The 24757-nt window shown below is 44.5% G+C and overlaps 3 protein-coding genes across 10 annotated transcripts in view; 1 reads left to right on the top strand and 2 right to left on the bottom strand.

Annotated features, from left to right (window-relative positions):
- Nucleotides 1-9467, top strand: part of palld (palladin, cytoskeletal associated protein) — a 70214-nt gene extending 60747 nt beyond the window's left edge. For all 7 annotated transcript variants that reach the window (XM_084010595.1, XM_084010592.1, XM_084010591.1 and 4 more), the window contains 8 exons: nt 1286-1510; nt 2379-2528; nt 3810-3898; nt 4888-5020; nt 6570-6777; nt 6878-7043; nt 7686-7819; nt 7922-9467. In XM_084010595.1, coding sequence (XP_083866721.1) covers nt 1286-1510; nt 2379-2528; nt 3810-3898; nt 4888-5020; nt 6570-6777; nt 6878-7043; nt 7686-7819; nt 7922-8082 — 1266 coding nt within the window. In that variant the 3' untranslated portion in view covers nt 8083-9467. The remainder of the gene's footprint in view (nt 1-1285; nt 1511-2378; nt 2529-3809; nt 3899-4887; nt 5021-6569; nt 6778-6877; nt 7044-7685; nt 7820-7921) is intronic.
- Nucleotides 8982-12957, bottom strand: cbr4 (carbonyl reductase 4; the record flags this gene model as incomplete). The annotated part of the gene is given in 6 exon segments (XM_084011080.1): nt 8982-10711; nt 10796-10830; nt 10832-10920; nt 10922-10925; nt 11359-11469; nt 12932-12957. Coding segments are annotated over 6 exon segments (573 nt in total), but the record flags the coding sequence as incomplete, so codon positions are not given.
- A 2095-nt stretch (nt 12958-15052) lies between these two features.
- The window catches only part of sh3rf1 (SH3 domain containing ring finger 1), a 46535-nt gene continuing 36830 nt past the window's right edge, over nt 15053-24757 (bottom strand). The window contains exons 8-13 of one of the 2 annotated variants that reach the window (XR_014597330.1): nt 24004-24174; nt 21557-21840; nt 19714-20030; nt 18954-19291; nt 17101-18520; nt 15053-16911 (exon numbers count right to left, since the gene is read on the bottom strand). Coding sequence is in view for 1 of the 2 variants with exons in the window: in XM_084012223.1 (XP_083868349.1) it covers nt 18352-18520; nt 18954-19291; nt 19714-20030; nt 21557-21840; nt 24004-24174 (1279 nt within the window). In the remaining variant the exon portion in view is untranslated. Of the gene's footprint in view, nt 18521-18953; nt 19292-19713; nt 20031-21556; nt 21841-24003; nt 24175-24757 lie in introns of both variants that reach the window. The other variant, XM_084012223.1, reaches the window with a different exon arrangement.

The following is a 24757-nucleotide window of genomic DNA, read 5'->3' as shown; positions in this document are numbered from 1 at the left end:
ACTTGTTTTTCTGCTTCGGCGGTTCCACGCCGCTATGTGTGGTGCGTTCTCAGGTGGGGCGACGATTGTGTAAATACGGAAGGCCATCCAGCTCAAATATATCCGTGAATTCTACGTGAATCGATTCGGCAGGTTTTTTTCTTGTTGGTTTCAACACTTTGTTCATGCCTGCGCTCCAATCACGCAAACGCATGCTGCAACTTTAACCCTCAGGACCTCCTTTAATGAGATTTTAGGTAGCAATTAAAGTTCAAATGTTTTTTTGTTTTTTTAGATAATTGACTTTATGAGGTTTCCAGACAGCGACATGCTGCAGCAGCTGCCCCTCGCTGCTGTGACTGCGTGATTCCTCAGCAGGTCGGGATGGGCCGCTGTGTTCGTCGTTATGAGCGGCTGATTGAGGATAAATGCCTGTTCTGCTGCTACCCCCCCCTCCCGAAAAAGCCTCTCATTATCTTTGTGATGCGTCATCGGACTGCGCTGCTCTGCAGATGTTCCCTCTGAGCCGGGATGATGGGAGGTGATGGCGGGGGAGGAAGGGGCAGCTCATCTGTGCAGGGAGAATTAGGAAGATTTGGGGGAAAGTTAGTAGTTTGGGGGGCGCGCGATGAAGACAGGTTTAAGTGTCAGTCCGTTGCTTCTAGCGGCCTCTTTGGCGGTAGATGGAACTGCAGGCGAGCCTCTGGGACCTTGTCTCCCTCACTGAACCGTGTTGACTGTCTCTCATCTGTGTGATGCCTTCAAATGCTCCACACTGAAAGGAGGTCCGTTTTCCCTCGTTGGCGGTCAGTTTACTTCTTAATGACTTTCCTTCTTCACTTCCATTAGTTTGTTGTTGCTTTTTCTTGGGACTGGAAGTTGAATGTTCTTCTTTCTCTGCCTGTTGATCCTCCATTGTGAGTCAGCAGTAATGAAATGTACCTGCTGCTTCGGTCAAACACTTTAGACTAGAGGGAACATGACTCAGCAGTTGGAAGTTACTGATTTCCGATTACAATGAAACGCAGCATACTTCCGTGAGTACTTGGGCCAACCAACCGCTGCTGACTGACGTAAAATCTTTCGCGGGAATGTCGCTGGGCAATCATTAGTGGGTCATGTGATCAATCACCCTTGTTTTAACTCACTCTTTGATAGATAGATAGTAACTTAAAAGATGATGAAAATGTTACGGACTGCCACTTTAACATGCACGCTCTTAATTGTTGCTTGCCTTCGCCACGCCAGCTAAACGCCACGCTGGTATTTCTGCCTCTGAACCTTCCCTTCCGCTTCTGACCTGCAGGAATACAAAGTGTCCAGTTTCGAGCAGCGTCTGATCAGCGAGATCGAGTTCCGCCTGGAGCGCTCGCCGGTGGAGGAGTCGGACGACGACGTGCAGCACGACAGCGAGGACTCGGCCGGGAGGGGCGCGGCGCCGTCCTTCAACCAGAAGCTCAAACACTACAAGGTGTTCGAGGGCATGCCGGTCACCTTCTCCTGCAAGGTCCACGGGGACCCCAAACCCAAGGTGGGTTCGGGTTGAGCACGTGATGGAAAGTCAAAGGTCCTTGAAATAAAAAAAAATGCCTCTAGAACGTTAAAAAAAAAAACTGGACTGGAGGGGGCGCTAACACCCGCCTCATTCTCTGTACCCAGCATAGCTTTACAATCACAGCAGATGCCTCTTCTGTCTTTTCTGCTGCACATTATAAAACCTGAGTCAGCGTTAATGTGGATCACAGTCATGTGCTTCAAGAGTGTGTGGATGAAGCAAGTTAGCTACTTCCACCATGCTTTCATGCTAAGATTAAAAGCACCACATGAACTGCTCGGCTTCATCTACGTCACTTAATACATTTAGCCAGACTTAAACATTTTTAAATTCATTAATTTTTTTACATATTGGAGATAAACTCTTTGACAGATGGGATGTTGGAGATTTCTTTGTTTCACTCCATAAATAAAACCTTCTGAATAAGTGGAGATTTCCGGCTCATTTAGAGAAAACAACATTTAAAGATATGGATTGTAAAATTTGTATTTTTTGCAATTTTTTTTGTATTACAGGTCTTCTAAAATGTTATGTTTATCTAATGGTAATTTAGTAATGCATAATAATAATAATAATAATAATCTAATAATTAAATATATAAAGCGCTTTCCATCAAAGTGCTGCACAACAAGAAGATTAAAAACAGTTCAGTAAAAAGAAAAACAGTCCACTAAAAACATTCACAGTAAAATTACAATAAATAAATAAAATAAATAAAGCATGACAAATTATCCCCCCCCTCTGCCTGCCATCAAAGTATAAGTCACCGATGAACTAATACCCCGGTGAGCCTGTTGAATCCTGAACCGGTCTGAGAGTTTTGCTCTGTCCCTCCTCGTCTCAGGTCTACTGGTTTAAAGACGGGAAGCAGATCTCCAAGAGGAGCGAGCACTACAGGATCAGCCGCGATGCCGACGGGACCTGCTCTCTGCACACCGCCGCCGCCTCTCTGGACGACGACGGCAACTACACCATCATGGCAGGAAACCCAGAGGTGAGCAGGAAATCTATATTATAGAACTATTTCATTTAAACCATGCAGACAAACATCTACAGACTCTTTTACAGCCGAGATCTAAACAACATCAAAAATCTTTGAAGCAGAAGTGTTCCATTAAAACGGCTAAAAGCATCAAAATATCTGGTTGTTACATGTTGGGAATCAGGAATTGATATTCTAACAGCAACTCAAGTTCTACAGAATTCAGATGGAATTAGGACCATTTCAGAGCAGCGGTTGTTTCACTTTAACTGGTGACCGTGTTAACAGGTGACTTTCAGTCACATGTCGGTTTGTGGACTGAGGTTTTGAAGCCTTTAGTTCAGTGTTTTGGCCGTCACAATGTTAGATTTTGACAACAATGTTAGATTTGCAACCATTTGCAAGGAAGTGACCATATTTGGACTGTGGATGAGCGACGGGTGGATCTGATCAACACAAGCAGCAGAGCGGCAACATTACTGGATCTGGATCCATCTGGAACGTTAGCTTCTATAATTCAAGGTCAACTTTACAACTAAGTGTTAAAGTCATTTTAGTAGCTAACTAGCATTGGTAGCGACCTGTCAATCAGCAGGTAAGCCCCGCCCCCTAAAGCATCCCCCGCTTTCTGGTCTTGGACTCTAAACGGACCATAATGTACTAAATAAACATTATGCTGGATTGAAGAAGACTTGAAATTAGAGATTGAGACCATAAACTCATGTTAACAATGTTTACTGAGATAATACATCAAGAGAGATGTAGGACCATTTTCTCATAGACTTCTATACAATCAGAGAGGAGTAGTACAGTTTCAGGCACTTCAGCCTTGGCTTCACTTTCCAGAACCAGTCTACGTCCTGGTGTCTACTAAATACTGGGCCACTTGCTCATGTATTCTACCCACGAACAGCTCACACATCTGGAGAGTCTGTTCAGGTTTTGTTCTCCGTCTTTGGCATTTGATGTGCTTGCGTTACTCAACAAGCTGTCGCACGCCGCCGCCACTTTCTGTTGCCGTCGTGCGTCATCGCCACTTGAGAACCGTTGAAAGGGTCAGTTCGGGGGAAGTCGGCGCTCGTTAGTGAGGGAATAATGAGTGAGGATAATAAGAGTGGTGTATGAAGAGGAAGAGGGCGTTGAATGAGACAGGAAACAGCTACACCTCGCCAGGGTGAGAAGTCCGCATGCTACTGGCCTCCTAACAACACAACACTCACATCCAGTTTCCTCTGAATGCCCTGGTGGAGTGTCAGCACCTCATATGACCCCCCCCCCTCCCTCCCCTCACAGGGCCGGGTGAGCTGCACCGGCAGGATGATGGTCCAGGCCGTGAACCAGCGAGGCCGAAGCCAGCGCTCCACACCGGGACACATGCGCAGGTGAGGCTTTGAATAATTCCCTCCAAGAAGCTGTTATTTACACAAACGCTGCCAACTGAACCCTTCAAAAAAAAAACCTCAGCGTTAATGAGTGGGAACACCTGTTTTTCATCGCTCCGATGAACTTCTATGTGTGCATTCATCTAAAAAAAAATAAATGATAAAAATGCACAGAAGATCAGAATGTTCCTCACAGCAGCACATAATAAAACAACAACAAACAACCCCACCTGTAATCTGTTATCTTGATGGACACTCCCAACGCTGGGAGATGTTTTCAGTGAGGAGAGTGAGGGGGGGGGGGGGGGGGGGGGATAACGATCAGTGTCTCTGTGGTTGACGAGCGGTGATGTCATCGTTATATCGGCAAATCAGAGGAGCACCCAAAGGAGGGGTCGACGCTCGTAGGGTAAGGAAGAGCGAGTGGAAGGATGCCAGAGAGGAAATAAGAGGAACATCGGGGCATCGTCAAATAGTTGATGACATTTGTTTTACAAGTTTTCTGAAGATGTTGTTACTTTAAATATGCAAATGAAGCGTTATCTAACAGTAACTTTTGAGAAAATCTACAGACACGAACAGACAAAAGTAGTAAAATAATTGTTTTCTTTCCACCAGTCTGACAGAAGACGTAGTGAAAGATAAATAGAGCAAAATCTAAAAAAAAACAACTTGGCTGTAGTGTCTCCCCTTAAATCCAAGCTTCTTTAAAAAGCAACGACAATTTAAATACTTCTAAAACCTGGAATTTGTCGATATAAAAAAGTGTATTTTTTCTGATAAAATAATAATAATAATAACTTTAATTTATAAAGCGCCTTTCAAGAAAACCAAGGACGCTTTACACAAATAGAAAATAGGCAACAAACTTGGCAAACAAATAATTCTGCCTTTTCAGAAATAGACATTACTTCAAAGTTGCCTAACAAAATGCTAGAAGTGGCAATTTTGAATCCCAGCAACTGTACTGTGTGTCCGGTCTCCACCAGGCCCAGGTCCAGGTCTAGAGACAGCGGTGACGAGAACGACAACATCCAAGAGCGTCACTTCCGCCCCCACTTCCTGCAGGCGCCCGGTGACCTCATCGTTCAGGAGGGCCGACTGTGCCGGATGGACTGTAAGGTAAAAACCCGACCGCTGACACATTGATCAGTTATTGATCAGGATGACGTAAACATTAGTATTTATCACGATACGAAGAATAGAAGATTCATATGAGGAGTGGACCGGCGTGGATGACATTTTTAAAATGTTAAAAGGGGAAAAGACAAATTATACACTGTGTTTGTTGTCTGAGACAATTACTCTTAGTAATCCCAATGAAGTTCTTCAACAAAGATGACACATTATAAGATACTGATGTCTTATTTTGCTAACATTGGATATTTATACAGCTAATGGCTATATTTAGCATTACAAAAATGTTTAAAGGTCTCAAACAAAGTTAATTCTCTCCTGATTTTAGCATCAAAATATTTGAGATATGTGACTTGTGAAAATGGAGCGAAACTATTATATCGCAGATCGCAATAAAAACTTGATCGTGGTGAATTTCCATAATCGGGACCAGTGACATGAAAAAGCAGTCTAACTCGCTATCGTGGTAGAGAAGTGGAAAATAAGAGTCTGAGAGTCGTAACCCCCCCCAAAAAAAGTACTGTTGCGTGCTACATTGAGAAAGGTTGCCATGTCAACGGCCCCTAAAACGCCGTCTGAAGAGTTTAGCTGACTGAACAAATTCTTGCTTCGAGGTGAACACAATTATCCAACCCATTTTTTTTATGATAAAAGGAACTAAACGGTTTTAAAATAAAAACCAAGTCACGACTGGAAGGAAAACAATCAGCCGCCGCAGAGAGAATCGCTAATCATAGTAATAGAGAAAAGGCTGTTTTCAGATCCGCCCTTTAATTCAGCCTCTGAATTGCTTTCAGGGAGGCTCCGCGACGCCGCTGCCAAACGCTTTCTGTTGCTTCTTCCAGTTTCTTCAGGGAAGAAGAAGAAAGAGAGGTTTCATCACCCAGAGGTGTCCTCTTTCAGGGATTAAGTGGAAGATCGGGATTTCTTTTTTCTACATCGCCCCGCCTCCGGGGGCTCATGCAGCGCTTAGAAACCCCGTTTTTCAAAGCCGGTGTAATAAAAACAAAAAAAAACAGACCCGCAATTAACTCGCTATAAAAAGCCTAAACTGAGAGTCTCCGTTCCTTAAGGACTCGATGTCGAGGATATTTATAGCAAATATTTATTTCCACATCATTTGTGGCTTTCCAAAAAAACTTTCCATGCTGAAAATGTCCCGACTTCTAAAAGTGAACTGGGGTCGCTTCCAGAAATACTTATCGCTGCTTAGTCTGTCTTTTTTTATTTGTGTGTGTGTGTGTGTGTGTGTGTGTGTGTGTGTATGTGTGTGTGTGTGTATGTGTGTGTGTGTGTGTGTGTGTGGATGAGGTATTGTGAATTTTGACATTTCTAATACCAAACATACCCTCAAGTGGCACATTTTCCGAGGCGGAGTTGTGTGTTCTCTCTTTTCTCTTTGTGCAGTCTGTTCCCACGACGACCAGACTCCTGCAGACAAACACAACGCAGACGCAGAACAAACATGCTTTCCTGCTACAAACAGCTCATATCCTCAAATGCCATTTGCTGTTCTGTCCCCCCCCCCCTGCAGGTGAGTGGCCTGCCCACCCCGGACCTCGTCTGGCAGCTGAATGGGCAGACCATCCGCCCCGACTCCGCCCACAAGATGCTGGTGAGGGAGAACGGCGTGCACTCATTGGTCGTCGAGCCGGTGACCAGCCGCGACGCCGGCATCTACACCTGCATCGCCAGCAACCGAGCCGGGCAGAACTCCTTCAACCTGGAGCTCATCGTCGCAGGTGAACGGCGTCGTCTGCACAGGTGATGATGCACGAACTGGGCGAGGAAACAGTTACTCACTCTCTCTCTCTCTCTCTCTCTCTCTCTCTCTCTCTGCAGCCAAAGAGATGCACAAGGCGCCGTCATTCGTGGAGAAGCTGCAGAACACGAGCGTGGCTGACGGTCATCCTGTGCGGCTGGAGTGTCGCGTCACAGGGGTTCCCTACCCGCAGATCTTCTGGAAGAGGGAGAACGAGTCGTTCACTCACAACACGGACAGAATCAGGTGATTTAACAAACAACAACAATCAAAAGAACAGAATTTGAAAATAATCACTTCCCTTAAAAGGTTATACGTGTAGCATCTATTGGCAGAAATGAAAAAATGTCATACAAAAACAACTTTGCTGTAGTTCACACATCTACACACTACCACGTATATCACTGTAGCAGCTTGGCCTTGTCACTATCAGTTGCAGTACCACTCTCCACCTGAACTGTTACTGGTGCACCGGCGGGGGGCGCTGTTTTACAAAATAAGGCTTGCTAAAAGGCTGTTTATTAATGTGATATCTGGAAATGAAGTTATCAAAGAAATCACATAAACTGAACTAGGAGACACATTTTGACATTTTTAATTAATAAAAAAATTAAATAAATTCCATCTCCTGCCATCTGTTATTCCATTCATTTTGTGTGTATCTTTTCAATATCAGTATGGAGATATTAAGGCAGGGTATCATATCGAAGTCACATGACAACGCGACAACACACAGAGCTGGTGATCATGTTTCTACAGGAGCCCAGAATGGACAAACCAAACACCAAACATTCACCATTTTGCAGCCTCACCACCAGATGCCACCATATCCTGCCTACACCACACTTCTTTTTTTTTTAAATTTGTGTCAATTCTCTTTTCCCCCAGCATGCACCAGGACAACTGTGGCTACCTGTGTATGATCATCCAGCCGGCCATGAAAGAGGACGCCGGCTGGTACACCGTGTCGGCCAAGAACGACGCCGGCATCGTGTCCAGCACCGCACGCCTCGACGTCCACGGTGAGTCTGAAACACACGCACACACACACACACACACACAAAAAACGCCACTTTCTTTCTTTTCCACTTCCGTTATTAACACCAGCTTTGCTCCGCCCACAGCTCAGTGGCAGCAGCCGAACCTCCCCAAGCCCAAGAAGGTGCGTCCCTCCACCAGCCGTTACGCCGCGCTGACAGAGAGGGGGCTGGACGTGAAGGCGGCCTTCTTCCCCGACGCCAGCCCACTGCAGCCCGGCGCCCTGGTGGAAAGTGACGACCTGTAGAGACCACGAGGGGGGAGGGGGAGGAGAGGGGGGTTAACCCTGAAAACTGCCCCTGATCCCAGACCTCCTCAAGACAAATATACGAGGGGGCAGAATATAACCACCAGGTCCACCTGAGACGCAGAACTGAAAGGGTCGGTGGGCAGAGTGAGCCGCTGCAGCCGTGGGGGGTTTAGTTGTTTTCTTTTTTCTTTTTTTTTTAAATAGTACGACACAACATCATTATATTAGAGAATTCATTTCCACACGCTTCGTTTTATCAACTGGACCTGGAAAAGTGTTCAACCGGGAGGAAAAGACTGTTCAGAAATATGTTTCACGACTCCGTTTTTAAGTGCCTCTCATGACAGTAAAGATTTAACAAACAAAACTAAAAGTACTATGCATGTTTGAAGCGGTGCCGTTTAATATCCACGGACTAAAACACTGCATGGACACCAGCAGCAGAGTTTGAACGTGGACACGCAGGAGGACACTGAAGGATTGGAAGCATCGGGGTTGGAAAAGGCCGGGCCTTACAAGCAGTATGTTGGGGTTTTTTTTAAGCAAAGAAGAAATGAGGTTTGGGGGGGGGGGGATCCTAGATTAGTTTGTTGAGGATAAGTTTATGTAACAGACGGAGAAAAAGCAGGTTTTTATGATGGACATTTACTTTTATCTGGTAAGTTAACACTTGACACATATCGGAGACAAACATTGCCGTTATAATAAATGAAACCATAAATAAATGACTCACTTAATAAATAAAATAATGAAATAAATGTAGAGATAATAGCATTAATTGTGAAATAAATGTGCAGGTTAATTTTAAAAACAAAATTTGATTTATTTAAATAAATACAGAAATAAATAAAAAAATTTGGTAAAAAAAAAAAAAAGAAACTTCTTTTTTGTTTACATTCACATTTATTTGATAATTGAGGCTTTTATTTCTACATTTTCGACTTCATTACTGAGTTATTTATTTATTAATTTACTTATTATGATGGCAGCTTTAATCCTCCATAGCAGAGGTATGAGAGTGACTGTGGTGACTTTGAAAAATGGAAGATACTTTGGTGATGGTCATTTTTGTGTTTTTTTTTTGGGATGGTTTACTTTTAGAAAAGGGGTGAATTGAAATGTTCTTTCTCGAGACAGGGTGCTGTGAAAGGTTTCAGTGTATTCAGTGTCACACACACACATCAAAGATTGTCCATTTTATTTTTGTATGAAAAAAAAAAAGCTTCCGACAATCTTGACATAAAAGTTATATCGGCAACTTTTTGTTCACTGATAAATCTCTATATCATGAAGTTTTATAAATGTATTTACTGCCTTTAAACAAAAACACTTTCGGGCTTTAATGCAAACACAATTTCTTTGCATGTTATTTTTTTGGACACTTGTACGATGCCAAACGACTGTTTCCAGGATGTACGAACACAACCTTTTATTTTTCCAGTATTCGGGATTAGAAAACACTAGAAGCTGGTAGAAAGTGAAGAGCAAAGTATATTTATATCTACTACTTGTCGTCACCTCTGTAACCTTCTCTGTCCGTTCGGAGCTTTGCATCAGCTGACATTTACCGTGTTTGCACATTTCTATGCCAATCAATGCCTGTATATGGATTGTTCTCCTGATATTATTTTAGGTTATGAAAGTTAATTAAAAAAAAACCTCAAACTCTTCAGAGACGGTGTGAGATGTGTTTTATAGACGGATTCTTCCTGAAACAATACGAGGATGCCAAAAGACACAACATCGGTCACAGCGTTCTCGTAGGAAACTGAACGATTTAACAGAACAAATGGGAGTTCTGGATGGTTTGACGGAGAACGGGACAACCGACGCAGCATTTCATATTTCATCAACAAGCGTTTTAAGTGACCTCTGAACCCCGTCCCACCACACTTCAGGTCCAGAGCCGTAACCAGACACTCAAAACATTCCCTGGGCTAAAAATACCCCCCCCCCCCCCCCTCACCTCCACCACTACCTCTAATTTCCTCCAGCTGCAGTCTGGCCCCTCCTGAGGGGGGCTTAGGGGACCACTGCTGGGGATGGGGGGGGGGGGACAAAACAAGAGCTCTATGATCAGCGGCTGCTTTGCAGTCACGAAAAAAAAAAAGACCAACGCGTTCAATCCACTGATCAAGTTTAGGACCTCGGGCCTCGGAGGTCTGGACCGAGACACTCTGGAGTCTCACACACACACATGCGCAGGCACACGCACACACACAGCAGGTCTATGTACAGGACTAGATGGAGATGATGAGTCCCCCCCCCTCCCACACACCGTACGCCTGACATGAGCGATAGGGCCAAAGGTCATCAAGTCAGCTGCTCCTCAGTCGACAGAGCCCCGCTGCCCCCTTCACCTCGTTTCCTCCACAGTCTGCAACAAGACGAGAGTGGCGAGGCGTTCTCCTTCCCGTGCCGCCATCGCCATCAGTGGCGAGGAAGCTCCGCCCCCTACATGGCCAGGTGCAGGCCCTCGTCCACCACCAGCGCCTGCCCCGTGACGACTCCAGCAGAAAGAAGACCGCCTGGGTGACATCCTCCGGCTCCCCGAACCTCCCCAGTGGGACGGAGCGCGCCAAGTCCTCCTCCTTCAGCGCCGCCGTCATGTCAGTGCGGATGAAACCTGGAAAACAAAGGAGAGACTGTTAAAAGAAAAAAAGGTGCTGAGAGGTAAACGTGAAGATGGCGATGGCGTCGGTCTTTGTACCCGGAGCCAGCAGGTTGACTCTGACGTGGCGTGACTTCTTTCGCCATTGAGCATCTAAAGCCTTCGAGGCCGGATTTTGTGGCGCTGTAGACGCTCTGGCCAGCGTTCCCTTTCAGGCCCACGACAGATCCTGCACACGACAAACCAGACCCCATCAACACAACCTCTCAGACATGTTTCAAAATACAATTTATAAATTTGAAAAAAGTGGGTGGTATATTGTGACTCCTCCATAAATGATGCACATATACTTGCATATTTACACTCATTTTCATAGTCTCTGAATGATAAGGAATTAGAATTACATATTTTGATTCATCAGCCATGATTAGACACCATTTGATCGAGAAAAAATGCTCTAAAATAGTAAACACAGAATTTAGAGAAATTAAAACGGAAAACATGGAATTTGGGGCGGGGGGGGGGGGGGGGGGGGGGCAAAACAAGCAAAAAACGTGTGTATTGAGTGACTCAATGAAGCAGCAAAGACATACACTGCCACCTAGTGACCATATATTATACTGTTCTACTCATGGAGGGGGGGTCAGGGCAATCAGCTGTACCGATGTAGCATGCTACGCAGCGCCGCCCTGCAGGTCAGCATGGGGCCCAGCAGGTTGGTGTGAAGCACGGCCTCCATTTCCTCTGGACTGGTCCTCAGCAACAGAGCGTCCCTGGACACACACACACACACACACACACACACACACACACACACACACACACACATGAAAATTGGAGTACAATCATACATCATTTAAAAAAAAAAAAGATAAACAAAATTGAAAAATAAAATAATTAAAAAGAGAAGATAATACTTACATATATACACAAACATACACTGCGCACACATACACACCAACATGTACACAAACATATACATCCATAAACATACAGAAATATAAATGGAAGACAAGAATAATGAATAGAAAATAGGGTGAAAACAAACAGACCACAAGATGCCAAGCTGCGAGTACTTTCTTTTGTACATATAAAATGTTTAATGATTTTAAAAAGTGTGTGTGTGTGTGTGTGTGAGAGAGATATTGTGAATTTTTACATTTCTAATACCAAACATAACCTCAAGTGGCACATATTCCGAGGTGAAGTTGGGGGTCCAAAGTAATGATTTTAAGAAGTGGGTGGGACTGTTTCCCCAGCTATTCCTTCCCTTTTCAAACGCAATAATAGCGGTAATTATGTACATTGAACTCAAATGTACTTGAAGTACATGTTTTTCACACATCACACTGAAACGTCTATTAAACTGCCATGAATTTATTCTGGTCCGGATCTTCCCTGTTAATGTTTTCCTTAACGTCGAGTCTTTGGATAGTGACAGTGTTTTGAGTGTTTTCATTGTGCCCAAGCCCCCCCCCCCGACACACAAATAGTTTGGGTTTTTTGGGGGATTTTTTTGTTTGTCTTTATTTTCAGAATAATCTCATAGTGATGAAAGGGTATACATAGAGACATTGTTGTGTCGTTCTAATACAGTACTAAAAAGATGCTTCTCCTGGCCCCTCCCCCTCTTTAAATCCTAGTGATATCCCTGCCCCATTTATATTTTAATTTATGTTATAAAGAGTAACAACTTCATATTTCGTTGTTTATTGTCACTTAACTTCTACTGCTTAATTTCAAGGGGAGGTTCAATTATTATGAAATTAACATCAGCCACAAAAGATGTGCAGGTTTTAAAGTCAGGATGTGTATATGTGCTTATTTTTCTTCTTCTCATTATTTTGTTATTGTTTTACTTTGCACACCCCTAAAATATATTCTTGCAGTCTTGACTAATAGTATATAATGTGTTTTTGATTTAAAAAAAACTATACTACCCCCCCCCCCCCCCCAACCCCCCACACACCCACACACACACACGGCTGTCAACACAGTCATTTAGCCGTTTGCTAACGTTAGCATGCTGCTGTACAGTTTAAAGCGCTAGCTGTCGCTCACCTTTTCCATCTATGTAACGGTGACTATATGCTAATGCTAACGGTTAAGGCGCTAGCTAACGGTGACTGTATGCGAACAGTTAAAGCGCAAGCTAATGGTAACTGTATGCTAACGGTTAGAGCGCTAGCTAACGGTGTCTATATGCTAACGTTTAGAGCGCTAGCCGTTACTCACCTGTTGCTGTGTTTTTCTGCCGGTAAATAAGTTTACTGTCTCAGAACGGCGCCGCCATCTTTCTTCTCAGTGTTGCTGCGCTGCTCGCCGTTAGCCGTTAGATGGCGCAGTGGACAAACTATTGAGAGGGTTACATCTCGTCTTGGTGAAGGTTCGTGTCTTTGGAAAGTCACATACATACGTTTTGAGTTTTGTTGTTTTTTAAAGTCGAGGACTCTTTAAAGTGAAGCGGAAGTTAGAGTGTCTTTAGATTCTGCGCTACGTCACAGTGACACACGTTTGAGCATGTGTACAGTAACAAGAGGGATTTAAATCAGATCCTTCGCATTTGATTGGACTGATACAAAAGGTGCGCCGAGCTACAGAGGTTTCACACACACCTTAAAAGTTTCAGATTCTATACAAATAGGTAGGTATATATATTTGTTAATCATTTTATTTTATTTTTTAAAGAAAATTATGTATATGTTGTGTTGTATAATGAAAAAAAAAAAAGATTAAAAAAAGTTTCAGATTGACTGATGGACTGACGTCACGATGTTATTGGTTGAAATTGCTTGGTACTAGCATACTTAAGCACCAGGAGTGGGAAATAACGAAATACATATTCTAAAAACGGGGTCGTTACTTTAGTTTCAATTGATTTGAGGCAATTTATCGATACATTTCTTATTACTATGACGTGAGATTCTGTAAGTACTATTTTTCGCTCCCACTCGGAAAGATCTTCCACCAGGTGAGCACAGCACACCTGTCAGCGGCGGCGCGTGAGTTGTGGTGCGGAGGGTGGCTGCAGGACTGATTGGCTGAAGTTTAAATCACCTTGACGACCTGCGGAGGGGGGGCAGCGCGGCCTCGCGCCGTGAATCATCACCTCACTGCGGCGGGAGAAACACAACAGCTTTGAAGTCAAAGCGTTATTACTCGTCATTAATAAACCGATGACGTGTCTGCGTGTCAGAGACGCTGCAGCTGCGTTTTGTATTCAGATCATTATTCCTCTTCCTCACGAACAGATCTAATTATACACACACACACAGACATCCAGAGTTCAGCAGAAGACAAAAACATCTCTTCTTTCAGGGTTATTTTTGGAAGCTGGTGCAGCTGTTTTATACATATTTTACTCGTTATTATTATTTGAATTTCTTTGAAATGCCAACGCATACTGACATCTTATTCAAGCGGAGCCAGACAGCTGACCCCCGGTCATAATGTGTACAGTATAAAGGCTCTTTTCACCGGCCGACACTTTACCAAGAAAACACTTGACCTCCAGATTTCTGACGGCTCTTTACAGCGACAAATATAGACTTTTTACCTGCAGTCTGCTTTAAATATCCCGCTACCACACTCATCAACAGTTCTGTCAGTCAGACAGCGGTGACCCTGGATCAGATGTTTTCTTATTTTAGCAACCGGTGTATGATATTTAAACTGCATGGATTCACGTACAAACTCAAAATCTAAAAAAATCTGCTTAACCCTTCTTGATCACATCCCGGAGTCATGTCCTGCACCAATATAATGAAAAATCTAAATAGGTTTCCTTCTTCCCATTAAACAAAATACGACGTTTGCTTACATCAGCTGGTACAAACCAATTTCGCATAGTCAACTGCTAATGCCAGAGCTTTGAACAGTGACATCATCGGCTCAATCACCTGATTTGGTGAGAGATTTAAAAAAAAAAGCAAAACAAGCAAAGTGTCTAAAGCATACAAAAGAAAGTTGAAGTCAGACGGAAAGACTTAGAAACATTCTTATTTCCATGGCAACCGGTCCTCTGCAGGGACGTGCGTGGAGCAACGATGGCCTCTCTGGGCGCTTTGTCACTTCCTGTCAACGTTTCCCAGATGAACGCGCTGGGAAGGCTCACCTCTCTGCAGCCACATCAATGACCACACGAACCGCCGACCGTCTATGTATCAAATGTGTGTATCATCAACGGGTCTATCATCATCATCATCATCATCATCATCATCATCATCATCATCATCATCATCACCATAACACCCACACATCCAAATACTGGATGCCCTGGCTTTGCTTCCATAACATTGCTTCTTCGAGACTGGTGGAAAGAAAACATCCAAAAATAAACATACAATATATCGAGGTGTTTATTTTACTATTGTCTATTTGCGTCTGTGGATCTTAAAAAGAATGGCACCGTTAGATAACGCCTCATTTGTATATTTTAACATTTCAGAAAAAACTCGTAATACAACAAATAAAGTCTGTAAATGTCAGTAATCAACGGAGTTTCACATGCACATGTAACGTCATGTAACACCAGCAGTTTGATTGGGTCTCAAAAGTTTATTCCCAAAATGTAAAAAAATAAAATAAAATAAAAAACTTCCATAGAAACGAAACAATCACTTAGCCAGAAGATAATTATTGGAAACCATTAGCTTTTATTGTTATAGAGATTTTCTTTTTTTTTTTTTTTTTACAAAATGTGCTATTTCCCTCAAATACTTCAGAATGTTTTTCACATAATAATAGATTTGTGCCAAATTTCAGTTTCACCATTTTTGGACAATTACGATGGTGTATTAGGGCCACTGGAGGGGGAAAAAAACAAAAGAGCAGAGAGAGGGGGGCAATGTTCAGAGAAAAAAAGTCTTTTTAGACTTTATTATAGAGGTCATAGAGGAAGTAAACAAGCATGACCGGATGTTTGCCGTTGCTATGACAAGTAAAAGCTACCGCTAGCATCTTAGCCCAACCACTCCCCAATCAATTAACAAACCATAAGATGACAATTTGGCCCATATAAATACAAACCAACAATAACCATCAACAGCCATCACCCTAAGGACGTTGTGATGTATTGATTAGAAATGAAATACGTACATTCATGGGAAGTTAGCTAGCATAGATGCCGGTTTTAGCATCATAATAAAATAGCAAATCTGCAACTTTTTTTCTCTGAATATTGCCCCCATCTTCGGCTCCTTTTTTTCTCCTACAGTGGCCCTAATACGCCGTCGTATACAACAGACTAACTAACAAAAAAAATAAAAATAAAAATCAAGTAAGTCACCTTGGCATGAGTAAAATCGGTTTAGTTTAATAGAGCGAACGTTAAGTTGCAACGTGTTTTTCTTCCCGATATATGAAAAATGTAGTTTGTCAGCCCAAAAAATGCTTAATGTTTTGAAGACTGTGCAGCCAACGCATGAACAAACAAAACATGGACAAGGAAGTCAGTACGATTATTAGGTTGTGTTGCGATAGTGCATGAGCGTGTACATGTCAGTTCGAGTGTTAAAAAAAGGCTTACCGGAAGAACAGCTCAGCGCAGAGCCTGAGGTCGGTGTGGTGGTCGCCAAGGCAACAACATCTGATTAATTCTACATTGATTCAGAAATATGACAAAAAAAGGCCCTAACAGTGTTTCGTACCATCCTTTTACCCACACAAACCCTCAAAATGTCAAACAAACTACAATATATTCCAGCAGTCAGTTACACAGTGGTCCCCCTCAATCAACAACAACAAACAAACAAACAAACAAAAAAAAAAAACTTGAAAAGTCCAATTCAGTCAGTGAACTCATCCTCAAAGCCAAAATTTGGCATGATTCAGTGATTGGCTCGACTTTCAAAAAAATGTTTCAATAGCTCATAAGACTCGCTGACGATCCGGTGAATAAGTCACATGACAGGAAATGTTGTGGGATCCATTGAGGCACGAGGCGCCGGTCTATAGCCCCGCCCCTTCCTGTGTCACAGCGTGGGACCTTATTTAGAAGAAAATCTTGATCACGTTTGACTTATGCTATAAATTACACACATGATGTTTATAAAAAAAACACGTTAATAAAATCTAATTTGGTCATCAAACTGTTGAAGGCCGGGATATTAATCCGGCCTAGTAATTAGCTAGTGAAACAAGCTTACGGCCGAGTTGGTGATGTACCTAGCTAAGTTAGCTAGCTAGACGATCTAACTTCTGTGTTGGTGACGTACCTATTTAAGTTAGCTAGCTAGCTAGCAAGACAAGCTAACTTCTGTGTTGGTGACGTACCTAGCTAAGTGAGCTAGCTACCTAGCAAGACGAGCTAACGGCTGTGTTGGTGACGTACCCAGCTAAGTTAGCTAGCAGGTAGCTAGGCAGCTGGCAAGCAGGACGAGCTAATAGCCGTATTGGTAATGTACCTAGCTAAATTAGCTAGCTAGCAAGACGAGCTAACAGCCGTGTTCGTGAAAACAAAATGTCTTTTAAATTGACAAACATCAGATGTGTAATTAAACAGGATCAAAAGATATTTGTTGACTAACGTACGTATTTATTCTAAAATAAAATCACAGGAAAGGGCGGGGCTTCTACTTATCTAACAGGAATTACATGTTGAGTTATCTGAACTCATTGTTTGTGTTCAACCAAAATCACAGAAATCTTACAGTAATTCAAGTTGTTACAATACTCAACATTAAGAAGTCCGTTAAGACGTAATGTACAAACAAAAAACCCCAAACCACAAGAGGAGGAATGAAATGTAAAAGGAGGGGGGAGGGGAGTGATACAATGATATCGTATGCGAGGCTAACATTCTGTGCTTCGGCTAGCTGCGTCTTTTTGTTATTTTTTTTATTTATTATAAATCGCCACGAGTCACATTGGGGAAGGAGTTACAGCCGGTGGAGAGTAGCAGGTGGCACCCTCTAGAGGAGCTGACGGAAAGTGTTGCTGCTACTACGAAGGTTTTAAGTGAAGCGATGTCCACCCGCGACCTCGGGAGTGTCATTAAAAAAAAAAAAAAAAAAAAAAGTCAAGGCTACAGCTAATTACTGCAGCGTGTTCAGCCTAAAAAATTAGTTCCTGTAGCTGGATTGTGCAACATGTCTCCGGGTTCTTCGGGGGAGGATCTGGTTCAGGTCTGCCGGCGTTAAACCTCCCGTCTGTGTTTATTAAAGCAGAGCTGACGTGGCGTTTTTGAAGACGTGAGCCAGCTTAACGTGTTGCACTTCAACAAAAGAAGAAGAAAAGAAAAGAAGAAGAAAGGCCAATCTATGAAATAAGTTAAAATGTGTACATATCTATATCAACAGCTCATACTGGTCGTTTTTTTTTTTAGGACTAATCATCTTTGTGTCCTTATGTACAATAAAGTGAGGAACAGTACAAGGCACACATTTAACAGCTGAATTGTTACAAAGATATAAATAACCCCCCACAAAAAAAGGAAACAGTTCATGAGTAGTGTGCTCTCTAACATCTGTGCTTTCAATGACAACAATGGGTTCTTCTGCACCTCTCTCTCTCTCTCGCTCTCTCTATCGCTCTCTCGTTAAAGTGTTGATACGAAGATCAACGTCCCGGCAACTTTTTGCGCTCGTCCATTTTCGTTTTTTTTCCCCCCACGGAGACGCACTGCAGCAAGGCGAGTGTGTGTGTGTGTGTGTGTTTTAGATGCTGTCGACAAAGCTGCCAGGGAACAGTCCCGTCCTGCCGTTCCGTTGCAGCGTGCCTTTGAACCAGCCGTCCTCACGCTTCCTGTGCACAAACACGATGTCGCCCTCTTTGAGCTCCAGCTCGGCCTCGCTCTGGGGAGGATACGACACCACCACCCGGTACCTGGAGGGGAGGCGGGGTCAGTGATGACACGTCATTATACCTGTCATGGAGAGAGGCCAAGTCCTGCCCCCTTCTGGTGGATTACGATGGCACTTTATGTGACTTGCTTGTATAACTTATTGTAAGTCGCTGTGATGCCCTGGAGAGGAGGCGGAACTTAACACCACGTAGACAACCAACCAGGTTTTCCTCCTCAAGGCTGAAATCACCAATACTGCTGCTAACGGCCGTGTTGGTGACTTACGAGACCAGAGATGAAGTTTCACACTAACCTTAACAAGACTTTGTGGACTTAAATAATCATCTTTTAAAAGTGACAAACACCAGATGTGGAATTTATTCTGAAATAAGGTGTAGGACACCTGAAGGGGCGGGGCTTGGCATCACTATAGGGTTCCACGTTCTATATTACGAGAGAATGATGTCATCGTACCTTTCACATATGATGGGCCGCGCGTCGTGCTGTTGAGACAGGAGGGAGGAGCACGGCTGGCGAGGGGGCGGGGCTATAGGTGCGCACCCATCGAGCGGGCTGCTCTTCCGATGGGACGACTCCGAGGCCGAGGAGGGCGAGAAGGCGACGGCAGCAGCAGCAGGAGGTTCGGGCTCCGAGGGAGGGGAGGAGTCAGGACCAGCGGCGCCGTGGAGCAGCTCACCGGCGGCGGCAGCAGCAGCAGCTTGCTCCGCCTCCAGCGTGGGAGAGGAGGGCGGCGACGGACGAGACTTCTTCTTATTGGAGGATAACAGCTTCAGGAGACTCTTCTTTTCTCTCTGCAGCAGAAAAAACACAACAGAGTCATTTGTTTTTGTCGGAGGACTGCAACGAGGCCTGAGGCTCAAACCGCAGACAGGTAAGGTCAGGCAGGCAGGCAGGCAGGCAGGCAGGCAGGCAGGCACGCACACACACACACACACACACACACACACACACACACTTTTATATATATATATATATGTTTATAGTATGTGTATATCACAATTATAGATTTCTTTTTAGCAGTCTTGTTCCAGTCTCGTGTAGCCTTGTATCATAGCATTACTTTTTGCCGCTGTCTTTAGCTGTCAAATCTTTAGATTTAAAGCGTATGGATATTTTTATAAACCTTTAGTAGTAATCAGACACCGATAAAGATTAAATAGTATAGATATAAAGTATATATATATATATATATATATATATATATATATCCCACCTTGACGTCCTTGTCCAGTCGGCAGGCGAGAGCGGCGCTGTTCGCCGCCGGGTTGAGGGCGGAGCCGTTCCCCGAGCTGGAGACGCCGAGGACGGATGTGGGTCTCAGGGCATCGCCCTCCAGGGACGCGGCGCTGACGTTGGGGGGGGTCAGGGACGCCGCGGCGCAGCCCATGGCCACCCCGGCCCGGCTGCAGCATTGGGCCGAACCGGAGGAAGGCTGCGGGCAAACCAGGTGAGGAAGATAACCGATAACCGGCGTGGCAGACTGGATGGGCGTCACAGCGGCTGTGGGCCGGTCCTGGCTGTGGCACGCCGCTGCAGACGATGGGGGAGAAAAACAAGATTACACATTACATACAATTTATCTGCAGTTGTGCTGCATTTCTTTTACTCTTAATTATACAAATAAAGTTTCACTTAATTTAAAACGATTCTGAATCTTTTACACACGTTTTTTTGTTTTATTATTATCATTTCTAAAATCATTATTGTTATTACTGATTTACTGACATGGGGCGCGTGCACCAGATTCTGTGAACGCGCCCGTGTCATCGATAAACGGCATGGACTTCACGCTACACAGAGGTAGGCTGGCTAACTTACTCATAGAACTGCTAACGTCATTTAGCGTATGCCTAGCTTCTGTGGGATCTGTGGCGTGTGCCCGAACTGTGAGCTGCGCTGAGTTGACAGAATGATACGGGCGCGGTGGATTTTTGCAAAACAAACAACAGGTTCTACGTGGTGCGTTTTTTTTTCTAAAACCGGATGATTTATGTTGTTCTATCGGAGCATAGTGTCGGTTTCAGTGAATATGATCAAAAAAATGTTATGTTTGTGGTGTTAAAAGAATGCGTCTTGGCTCCTCCTCGCATCACCGACGCTGAACAATCATTGCAAATACAAACTTTGCTAACGTTTCGGACACCTTAAAAAACGTACACACCGCACTGACATTTTGAACTTCTCCCTCGCTCTGCCGCAAGTTGAAGTAGGTGACGTGTCAAGTCGCGCTGCGCACGCAATCCTCGCGCCCTCAGGCATTTAATCTGATTAAATCAAGGAAGCAGCAGTCTTTATGTATCTGTTTAATATATATCGGCATGTTATCCGATAATACATTTTAACGTCAATATCGGCCGATACCTTGCCGATAGTATCGCACATCCCTAATATATATATATATTAGGGGTGTAACGGTACATGTATTTGTATTGAACCGTTTCGGTACGGGGTGCTCGGTTCGGAACGGAGGCGTACCGAACGAGTTTCCATACGGACATATTAAGTAGAGGACCGCATGCGTGGAGGATGCTGCAGCCGCACATGCAGCTACTTTATGCTAATCAGAGGCACCGGGCTCGACTCGCTGCCTCGGGAACGCTCGCAAAAATCTGTTGTTTGAAGGAGAGCGCCTGTCAATCATCATCTAGTGGCAGCCCACCAAGCGTGCAATACTGGGAAGCGGCGCGTCCACTTGCGTTTAAAATCGCCCCTGTGGACACGTACCTTAATGCCGCTAGCATTGGCAACAAGCCAGAGTTGGAGGACCCTCCCGCGACATTAAGGTCTCCCGTTTGGGAACACTTCGGCTTCCCGGTGAGATACGGTGAGATTTATATTTTGCATTTTGTTTTCTTACTGTACCGAAAATGAACCGAACCGTGACCTCAAAACCGAGGTACGTACCGAACCGAGATTTTTGTGTACCGTTACACCCCTAATATATATGTATCCTAAAATTCTATAATCACCTTTTCACAAAATAAAGAGTGATATATATAAAATCCCCCCTCCTCTCCCAGAGGAAGCCTCCACCCAGAATGCACCAGCAGCCTCACCTGTCCTGACAGCGTTGCGAGCCTGATTCACAGTCATCTGGGAGCTGACGTGCAGCGGGACCTTCGGCTGCTGACCGGTGGCCGTCTGAGACGGCGCCGCCGCAGGCTGGGAGGAGTTGGAAGGCCCGGCGCCGGAGCTCATGGCGAGGGGTTTGTTGAAGTCGGGCCCCGGGACGATGGTGACCCCGAGGGCCGCAGTGGAGGGGCTGACGATGGTGACCCCTCTGCCGGCCTGAGAGCACAGACTCATGGGAACTTTGGGCTGGCTGCTCCCCGACGCCGTCCTGAAGAGAGACGGGAGGAAAGACACTCTTACTGGATCTGGATCCATCTGGATCAAAGTTAGCTTCATAATTCAAGGTCAACTTAAAGCTCTGGTGTACGATTTGAATGGTTTGAAAAAAGCATCCCCCCCCCCACACACACACCCCTCCTCTCCGAGCTCGTATCGTCTTCCCCTCGGAGCCTCCCACGAAGCACACACCTCCTTCAGGCTAACGTCTCAAACAAATAAACAATACTGCAGAGACAGATATAGTCTCAACACCGTCTTTCACAGTCATAAGCCAGCATTGGCATGAACGTTATCTGTGTCACAACATCCACAAAAAAGACGAAAGATTCGAGAGACGGGGCGCCGCCTCCCGCAAGCTCTCAAAAATCGTTTAAACTGACCGTTGCCGATCTAAAATAAAAACAGATTCAGCAACTGCATAGCTTATTTCTCGCATAAAATGTCTTCAGAAACACATTTCGGTGAACTATTTGCGTAAAATAAGAGAACGTTTTTTTAATTATCCCTGCGAGAAATACTAGATGTGGCGCATGTGAACAGGTTGAAATGCATGAGACTTGAGAGCCCTGCTGTTTAGGTTTATTTGGGTTTGAGCCCTCTTTACGTTGCATCTCCGCTTTGTGTCTGTCTTTTCTGAGACAGACTTTCTGTTTCTTTCAGCCTTTGCTGGTGGGACAAGCAGAGGCTGCTTGCTACCGCCGCCCTGCTTTCCTTCCATACCTGAACTGCTCAGGGCAACAAGCGTCTTGTTCGCTCGTAGTTTCAAATGCGGAAGTGGGTCAGGAGGCGTGAGCAGGAGCAAGGAGTGGATCGGAAAATGTATCCAATAGTAGCCATGTGGACTGGATGGCTCCTATTGGATACATTTTGGCTCAATTGACAAATCTTTCAAATCGTAGACTAGAGCTTTAACAGCTGTGTTAAAATCATCTTAGTAGCTAACTAGTATTGGTAGCATGGTAGCGACCTGTCAATCAGCAGGTAAGCCCTGCCCCCTAAGGCACCCCCTGCTTTCTGGTCTGTTAAGACTCTAAATCAGGTCTCAGACTTGCGGCCCAACGGTATTTTGCGGCCCCCTACCTGAAATCAAAGCTTGGTGTTCGTGCGGCGGCACGTTTTTTTCTTCACTTTATCTGCGTGAGTCGTTGCCCTGTGCCCGTTTTGTATTTTTTAATGTGGGCTACCATAGCTCAGGCTTGTGACAACAACACGAATGAGCAACATTGGTTACTTGTACCGTAATTTCTGGACTATTGAGCACACCTGAACATAGTATATCAGGGGTATACCAGGACCAGGAGTTGGGCACCCCTGTAGTATATAGTAGGAGGAAGTAAAAGAAGCCTATGTTCTGAACTGTGCATGTTCTGAATTGTAATAAGTAAAGATTGGATCGGTTGTACTTTTTTTGGAATACTTGAACCCCTTTTTTTGTGGAATACTTGATGCGGCCCAGCCTCGTCGAGAGACTACCTCCAGCTGCCCACAGGTAAGTTGAGTTTGAGAACCCTGCTCTAAATGGACCATCATGTAAACCCTGCCAGGTTCGAGCGCCAGCCTCCCTTCCACATACATTTTGACTTCAGTTCCTGGAAACTGATACTAAAAACTAGAAGTATCCCGAACCTTCTGCAGCGTTCGGAGGAGATATACATCTCAGTCGCCAGCTTCTGCGTCTCTTAGCCAGACGACTTACGCTGCTCAAATTAAAGGAACAAGTTCCTTATATTCTATGAGAGGCCGTACTCAGAAATGTTCTCCTATATGGCCGACATTTTAACCTATATAGGAAAACTTGGATGACACTGTGATCAAATTGTGTTAAATACAATAATAACTACTTTTTCAGTATTTTTCCAAATACTTGTTTTGTTGTTGTTGAAGTTGATTTTTTAAAATGTTATTTTAATTCTTGTATTTTTTTTAATTTAATTTTAATTATTGTATTTTTTTTTTTTTTTTTTTTAATTCTTGTATTTTTATTTCATTTTGCCTCAAACTTGTGATTTTTGACACATTTAATGTATTTAAATGTACAAATAAGTGTTTATAGAATTGCTTTTGTTTGATTACTAAACAAAACAAAAAACAGAAACACACGTAATAATAATGTATCATAAAATCAGGTGGGATTATTGACCAGGGAACCGACCTGCTGACGGGGCTCATGTAGTTCCCGGGGAAGACCCCGATCTTGCCCGTGTGCATGGAGGTGCCCTTGAACCAGCCGTCCTGGCAGCGTTCCAGCACCAGGAACATCTCGCCCTTCCTCAGCTCCAGCTCGTCCTCCTTCCGCGGCGTGTACGGGAACATGGCCACGTAGCTGCAGCAAAACAACGCGGGAGACGAGGAATTTAACACCAACACACACATTTGTTCTGGATTCTTCTCGCTGTACGTATGTCATCATCTCCTCTGAGGGTCTCCAGCGGAGTACGTGACCTCTGACCCCGAAGGAAATTTGCAGGGGGTCAGGCAGCTGAGAAGACCGGTGGAGGGGGGGGGGGGGGGGGTCGAGGGAGTCTCAGCTGGGATGTTTTCAGTCTGGTCTCGGTGTTGTCAGGGGAAAGGGAACAGGAATGTCTGACAAGCGTGCACAGGCAGACACAGATGACGCCATGAAAGCCAGCACGGAGGGGGGGGATCTAACTCTTATCAGGTGCACGGCGTCTCGGAGGAGTAATGAGGGTAAAAAGGGGACAGGGTCAGAAGTCAGGGATTCTCCGACGAGACCCAGGAGACCGCCACCTCCAGGTTTTGACCCTGTCACCTGTGCACATGCTCACACTCGACCCCCCCCTCCCTCTCCCCCCTCCCTTCCCCTCCTCTACACTGAGCTCCTCCATTAAAAGGCCCCGGGGCTAAAAAAAAAAAAAAGAAATCGCTGCACAAACCGCTTCTGACAT

This window comes from Eutrigla gurnardus (assembly GCF_963514095.1).
Source record: "Eutrigla gurnardus genome assembly, chromosome: 6".
Taxonomy (NCBI): Eukaryota; Metazoa; Chordata; class Actinopteri; order Perciformes; family Triglidae; genus Eutrigla; species Eutrigla gurnardus.
This window is presented reverse-complemented; position numbering and strand designations above follow the sequence as displayed.